Source organism: Dermacentor variabilis, chromosome 4 (genome assembly GCF_050947875.1).
Source record: "Dermacentor variabilis isolate Ectoservices chromosome 4, ASM5094787v1, whole genome shotgun sequence".
Taxonomy (NCBI): Eukaryota; Metazoa; Arthropoda; class Arachnida; order Ixodida; family Ixodidae; genus Dermacentor; species Dermacentor variabilis.
In genome coordinates, this window is record NC_134571.1 from 114,518,639 (window position 1) to 114,526,589 (window position 7,951).

The 7,951-nt window shown below is 43.4% G+C and overlaps 1 protein-coding gene across 1 annotated transcript; it reads right to left on the reverse strand.

The window, feature by feature from the left end:
- Positions 1 to 2,742: 2,742 nt before the first annotated feature.
- Positions 2,743 to 7,210, reverse strand: LOC142578299 (uncharacterized). Its single transcript, XM_075687697.1, has 2 exons — positions 6,471 to 7,210; positions 2,743 to 3,144 (listed from the first exon to the last, which is right to left on the reverse strand). The coding sequence occupies exons 1-2, from the start codon at positions 7,002 to 7,004 to the stop codon at positions 2,743 to 2,745; spliced, it is 936 nt and encodes a 311-aa protein (XP_075543812.1). The 5' UTR covers positions 7,005 to 7,210.
- Positions 7,211 to 7,951: the final 741 nt, after the last annotated feature.

Consider the following 7,951-nt stretch of genomic DNA (forward strand, 5'->3'; position numbering starts at 1 on the left):
TAGGGAAACGACAAAAAATGGAGACGTACAAAAGCACAGTTAGCAATAGGGGATCAGAAAATTTGGGTGTGGGTGTTCATAGTGCTTCTATTTTTATTTTTTTATTGTTTAACTTAAGTATGACATTAGGCAGTATAATAGTAAGAGTTTGGTGGCGCAACCCACCGCCTCGTTCCAAAGGGGACGCTCATAACATCCATCCATCCATCCATCCATCCATCCATCCATCCATCCATCCATCCATCCATCCATCCATCCATCCATCCATCCATCCATCCATCCATCCATCCATCCATCCATCCATCCATCCATCCATCCATCCATCCATCCATCCAGAAAAGCTGGATATGATTGATTCCTGACCTCAAAGAGGTGCGACGAAATATCTCACGCATTCGTCTAACATTTACAGTTACATCTCCACTGATCTTTTTTTTGTGCGCGAGGTTATCATAACTTGCGTTTTTATTACACGGCGTCTGTGAGTTTCGCTTTGTGCCATGATCCGGTATTTCGAGTCCGATTTTGGTAAGAAATGAAAACATCGAATAAGTATTTTCAAACCTTCATTACTGATATGTGTGATCCCTTTAGGCGCGAGGAGGGCGTGGCAAGGCTTTCTGAACTAAAGAAGTCTTGAGACCTGCGTGACACACCCAGCGCAATCACAGTGTAAGCTAGAGGAGCGGCATCATGGGAGCTCCATTTTTGGCAGCGCGCACCAGAGTGTCTTCGCGGCGAAATTTCTTTGCGTCATTCTCATGAGAACACTGTCAACTACCCGCCCGGCGTTGACGTGGAATTAAGGCTTGTGCAGCTCTCTGCACAGCGGTTCTGAGCCCGACGCTGATTGGTTGCGGACGCGAGCGCATATCTACGATTCGCTTCTTCAGCAGCGGTTGCTACTTTGCGAGCAGGCGCCATAATCAGTGCCGAAGAGTGAACACGAGTATCGAGACTACGCGACGCACATGTGACACCTCTTGACCCGTGGCACGATACAATACTATTGATGATGATGATTTATTGTCATCCCCTTCGATATGGGGCTCTGTCAAAAAGTCACTGACATACTTGACTTAACGAGGTCGAAATACATACAACGCGCAATCGCTACTTGCCACTGCTACATGTGGGCACACCTGGTGGAATACAACGCAACTGCAACGCAAAGTTTGGCACGCTACGCGGTGCGCATGTTAGATCGAATCACAAGTGGCAGGACTCTACGCTGCTGTTGCTGATGATGACCACTGATTGGCATCCCCTTTGAAAGGTAGTGCTGACAGGCAGCCTCCTAACCTGCTTCATGTAATCAAGCATGCGGCGCACGTTTTTCATACTAGCATTTCTTTATACGTCTCGTTATTCTTCATTTTATTCCTCGAAACAATCCGCCCATTTCTCGGCGAATTCCCTATAGTGCGTAGGAGCCATATGCTTGATGAAATGCAAACTAATTTGTAACGGTGCCTATGCAACTGGTACATGTCGTGCCACCCCGAGTATAAAAATATGATACTCCAATGCAAAGTGCGCACGTATTAACGCTACGTGACGGGCATTTCACATAGCGGGAAAATTAACAGGAGACGATGTTAATCATTGCGATAATATTTAGGATTGTAAATTGGCGTTGCCTTTGAAACAGAGCGGTGACAAATAGTCACCTAGCCTGCTTGATTTAATGAGGAATGCCATATATATTTTCCCTTCTAGAATTTTTCATACGTCTCTTTAATCTTCGTTTCCTTCCTCGAGGCAACACAACCTTTTTCTCGCCAATCCCTCATGTTGGGTGGGAGCGATGTTGTCCACGGCGACGGCGGCGGCGGACAAAATCGCCAACTGAAACGACTATTAGGATGAGCTCATAACATATACTAACATATCATAACCGATCAGTATTTCTTTATTATTATTCTTTCACTCCATTGCCGTGCATTTATTTCTTTATTATTTATTTTACAATACTGATTAATTCAGCGGGAGTCATCGCAATGTGCGTAATGAAGGATGAGTACGTACGCAACAACAGTGCCTCAAACATAAATCATCCGTATAATGAAAGAGCAAAAACAATCATCCGGCAATGAAAGTTGGGAGATTTCCTATATGTTTCGTTTCAACCGCGTGCGCATGTAAGTCGTTTCTTTCTAATAGCATTCACGCAAAGGAAGAATGCATGAAACTCCATGGCGGCTAAAATACAAGTGTTAAAAGACTATGCCTACCCTTAGCAGCCTAACCAGTTGAAGAATGCGCATAGCTACGACGTGTCACTTTTAATTTCCTCGAATAATCTTAAACATTTAAATATGAAGCGTGGTCGTGTAAAGTTATTTCTCTCTGACGTGTGCTTGAAACAAAATTTTGCCACCGATCTCGGAAGCGGGCTCGCATTCACAAAAAGCCCTTAATGCCAGATTTGTTCGTAAGAGACAAATTAGGGCCAATTTTGATGCAGGACATGTCAATAGGGAAGGCGACCGTCCATTGGCAGAGATAGTTCACGAAGTAAAAGCCTTGTGAATTCGGACGTCTGATCACAACCTTATTCGGAACCTCATCAACACCCAATAATATTAACATAATAAGGGGGGTACCAACCAAATGTGATTTGTCGCGTTTGCCGTAAGATTTGCATTTCTCGAAGAATCGCGAAGGGAGCACTTCAAGCAATGCCCTTAAGATATTGCTTCGTTATAGTTCGTTTATTTACACACACAGAGTGTATCTGTATCATGCTTTGGCTCTGTAGTGGCTTTGGTCTGCGGCATTGGGTTTAAAGTGATTGTTGAAAAAGCGCAGCGACTCTTGTTTGTCCGCAGTTGACGTCGGGTATTCAATATCTTGCCTGCAGGTGTAGCAAGACACGAAGGGCAGCGACAAGTGTTCTTGTTCTACTTTGCGCACGAAGTAAATCCAGGCTTTTCGTCTTTGGCTTCCCTCTGTCGAAGACAAACCCCCGGAGCGCAACTTCGCTTCGGCGTCAGGGATAGACGAGTTGAGCGGCGAAGGCTGCAACGCGACGTCTTGCTGCGTCCTGACGTAGACGTCGGGATACGACTCGAGGCCGTCGAGGGACTCCAGCATCCGGTCGTCCACTAGGTACATTTCACCGGACACCTCCTGTATGAACCGGAGTTAACAGCAGCTTTATTTGTCATTCAATCTTGTAGACAAACAAAGAAGCCATATACGCAAAAGCAATGTACGGCTAAGAAGCGATCCACTAGTAAATCAGTGATTTAATTGTGGAATACACTGCCTTTTATTATTAATGTTCAAGAAGAAGACAGATTTTACCATGGACTAAATCATTTTCTGTTATGTGCCCCGATATTAAATTAAAAATCTTACGCACCACATTTTTTACTGCATGCACTGTTAATCAATGTATGCGTCTAATTTCATACTTGTCTAGATTTCTTTTGTGTGCGCAATGGGGCTCCTGCGTGGGTCTTATTGTTGAACATGTCCTAGTGTAGTTGTTTCGTCATTTTTGTTTTTGATCTTTGTGCATTGAAGTCAATCATTGTGCAGAATATGTTCTTTCTCTTTCTATGAAATGCGTACTTCCTTCCTTTGCTGAGCATGTGCTAGTTTGTTGCTCTATTGGTGCTGCTTGAAAACATAAGTACTGTATTGTTTACTGTGCAAAGTTGGCCCCAATTCAGTCTATGACACTGGGCCCTCCACCTTGTAGTTACGAACATGTAATAACAACATGTTACAACAAAACATACTGATCTGATTCTGAAAACATGTAAGTTCTAAAGCTCAAGGCTTTGAGGACACTTCGCGTGCGTCAAGCAAAATGATACTTGAAGGCTCATTAACATTCTGGCCATTGCACGAACAGTGTGCGGAGCCCGTGCCTTGTTCCATCTCCAGATCGGTGGGCATTGTCTTGCCACACAAATGGGCCCATCGCGCTCAGCTACCTTAAACGCACACACAACATTGTTCGAGGGCCAATGCTGGACAGTGTGCGAAGTGAGAACCTGGAATTTAACATCATGGGAGCATTCATTACAAAATCAAAAGAAAAGGAAAAAAAGTCTGAAGCCGTATTCACAAAGATTTTCGCTAGTAGTTGTTTGCTATTGTTCCAGGCAGCCGTCGTCGCTAATAGCATATCAAGCATCAGGATTGTCTTGAGTTCACTCTTACGGAGAATTATAGCGTACGAATTTATGTGAATACGGGCCCTGATTCTAATATGGAATATTTATGATATACAGCAAAACAATTGTGAAGAACCACGTTAAAGTAAAAACCACATCGATACCCTCAATACACTGAAGAAAATTTATATTCTTCTACGTTAACAATATCTTGGTCCCTGGTTCAATATCTTGGTTCATATGCAGTGTTATGCGATTTTCATTAACAAATTTTACCATTCAGCTAAAGAAAGTTGGCAGAGCGGCACTTTGATATGCATACCGCTTCTGGTACATTGCACTTATTTCAATTCATCGCCGTTTCCCTAATTTTATTGTTTTCCTTCTTATTGGTGGATTCAATATGGGGAATGTGTAGGCCCGTCTACCAGCTAGATGTTGTGGTTTGATAACTGCGCGTTATTTCGTTTGAAAATGCGCGGACGTTTCTACTGCGCCGTAGTCAACATCAGCACTCGGCCTGCAATTCGCACATAGCACTCAGCCTTGCGGCAATAGGTTCTTTTTCGCTGCTAGCAAGTTTCATATCTTGCACACGAGGTAGAGCACATAACAGCAAACGCACAGACAGCCAACATGACGAACGTTTGCCGTATCGACAACAAACCTTCGGCAATAAAATGGCATTGCCAGTCAGCTGCAGCTCGTACCTGCGTCCGGTTTCGGCATGTGGTATTTTAACTGTTGGTATGATGACAGAATAAATTTATTGTGTACGGCACTAACTAAATCGACATGTACTTGTCTGTCCGGTCTTTGTTTAGTGCTGTTCGTAATTTACAATATATTTCAGGCTGGTACGTATTTGGGCCGATTGGTGCATAATGCCGTGCGTATAAAGAATCCAAATGCGGTACCCAGCGAGAGCAGCAGAACAACGTGCTGACCAACAAGTTGCATTCAGTGCTGGTTAGTCAGTGCGTAGTCCTGCAGCTCATCTTTGCACTCTTTACAAATCACATAATTATGATATGCTGTAGTGACATGAGACCATATTCACTAAAACGTCTCTGCTCGTGTACAGAAAAACATCTTACGCTAGAAGTCTTAAAAGAAATTTCTAGCCAATACTGATACTGGGCATATTGTTACCTTAGGCGACTGGCCAATAGCTAAGAACAAACGAAGAGCTTTGTGAATTTGGCCCCTTGTTCATAAGAGCAAATACCATAGAATTGTCTTAAAGAGCAAATTTCCAACCAATTCTTATGCTGGACATATTCCTACCTGCCAACCTGCGAGATTTAAAATTCGTAAACATGCCGCGAATGGGAGGAGGAATGTGGAGCGAATTTCAGGAATCTCACTCCGAGATAGCACCTTGTCAGGCCATATGTGCACGCTTTATTATTGATTTAGCTTCAGACGCAAAACGGAAGCAGCACCAAACTTGGAACAGCAGAAACTGACAAGCGACACATTTTCTCCAGATCGCATTGACTTTGTCATCGAACATGATGTTGTTCATTCGTCCTGCCTCAAGGGCTAAACTGAATAAATTTGGTTGACGCAAGTACCGCAATAGTAAACGACGACATGCACTGTTTCAGGAAGATAGCGCAAGTGCCACGTAAATATATATTGCATGCACTTCTTTCGCAATTTTGCTTCCACCTCATCCAATAAACCACCACAACTGTTTTCACAAAACGATTGACTTTTGGTAGAACACGACGCAACGGGCACAAATTTGTACATTTTACAAAAATTTGGTGGAGTTGGCAGTTGGACATATTATGAGTGAAGGCCGGCTGGCGGATGAAAAAAATGCACTTAGGAAGAAAAGAGAAAAATTGAGTTTTGGACCTTCACATTCGCAACAAAGTACGTACGATAGAAGCTTTCGTAAGAGCACATGCTGGTTAATCGCAATATTAATAAAAATGAACGAAAAGTTGTGTGAAAATGTGTCCCGGCGCCTGATTCACAAAGTTGTTAGTTCTCAAGTGCTCCTGACTATTGGCTTAATGCATTTGCTAATGATAAGTCTAACATAACGATACACTGATGTCTGGTCTTAAGAACAACTTCAGCCTAAGAGATTTTTGTTAATAGGGTCCATGAATGTAATTAACGATACTTTGAATGCAGCAATAACGCCTACAACGGCGCTGTTCTTTCGCAGGTTCCCCAACAAAATAGCATTTTTTTCAGTCCCCATCGATCAACAAAACACGGAGAAGTCCTTCTTTTTCTCATTTATCGATACTTTTTGATGGCAATGGGCAGCATAGCTAGGAGACGAATTCACAAAGCTGTTCGTCAGTAAAAGCACTTTGCCGTTGTCTGGCTGCATTCGCTAATAATATGTACAGCATTAGGATTGGCTGGCATTTCCTCACGCGTATAATTATTGTGTAAGAGAATATTCCAACAAATCCTGACGGTGGACATATTATTAGCTAAGGCGATCGGCAAATGGGGAAAGCATTTATGAACAAAACAGTTTCTTAATTCGACTACATGGGCCAAATTCACATAGCTTTTTGTTCGTAAGCGGTCTGAACCAGCGGCTGGCTGCCTTCGCTGATATCGTGTCCAGCAACAGGATTGGCGGAAGTGCTCTTGCGCCCACGAAATATTAGTTATATTCGCACTTACGTGGCCCATGCCCTCACGGGGCAGCAAACACGGTATCTCGTACGAGGACACGAGAACCAGCGGCCATTTCTTCAGCGTCCTTGCCGTGCCAATCAGCGTAGCGCGGCCGTTGTTGGGGTTCATCAAGATGTGATGGTTTGGCTGGCCACACTTCAGAGTTCCGTAGGTGAACACGGGGTGCAGAGCCTGATCACCCACTCTTTCAGCTGCCATGTTGTTCACTCTTTCCAGCTCAGTGATGGGGAGAGAGAGATGTCTTGCCTATAGCGGAAGTGCACAACAGGAAATGAAGTCGTAAGGAGAGTGCAAATCAGTTTAATATAATAGAAAACGCAACGAGTTGGTAAGGATTTGTACTCTAAAAACAGGCGCAAGATACACAAGCGGAAGAGAATTCCAGGAAATTCTTCAATTTTTAGAATCTGTTATCACCTGTGTTTTCGGCGTTTGTGGCGTCGTTCTCATCTCACTTGTGTCTGTGTCTTTAGCACTTAGAACTGAAACCCTGAAGGACAACTAAACTGTTGAGAAATTGGGTTGAGGACTTCAAACAACGGTGTCCTCGAGGCAGGACCTGTTAGTGTGTGTCTGTGTGTGTTTCTGTGTATTTGGGTTTTGGTGTGTCTTTGTGATTCTTTTTTTTTCTTTTTACTGTACGAAGGAGATGTTGGTGCTTGGTAGACGGCGGCGGCTGCTCTTTTTTTCTTATTTGATAGATGTGCTCAATAAGTGTCAAACAATGAATAAAGAATACAGTATAGTGAAAACAGTTCTAGGCTTCACGTAGACACAACAAAAGCAATTGTTTCTGAGCAGTTCACCGGCGTTCGAGTGTGTTTATGTTTATGTATTTCTCTGTGTGCGTGACAATCTGGTGATCGAATGATCGACCGAACTATAAATATCCTCCATTGGAAATCAAAAAGCATGCATTTTCATGGCGCATAACGGTGCCTGCTCGAATCGGAGGAAAGCCACTCTCGCCTACACATATATGCCGTTGTTAGAGGCTGCTGAATATTGTAGCATCATCGCCTCCGAGAGTATGCCCGGTCGCTTCGTCCGTAAAATGTGTACATCCGTATGATACGTTACCTTCTTAACACGATTCGTCATCATGATATGTGAATTCTTTTCATTGTGCTCGTTACAATTTGGCC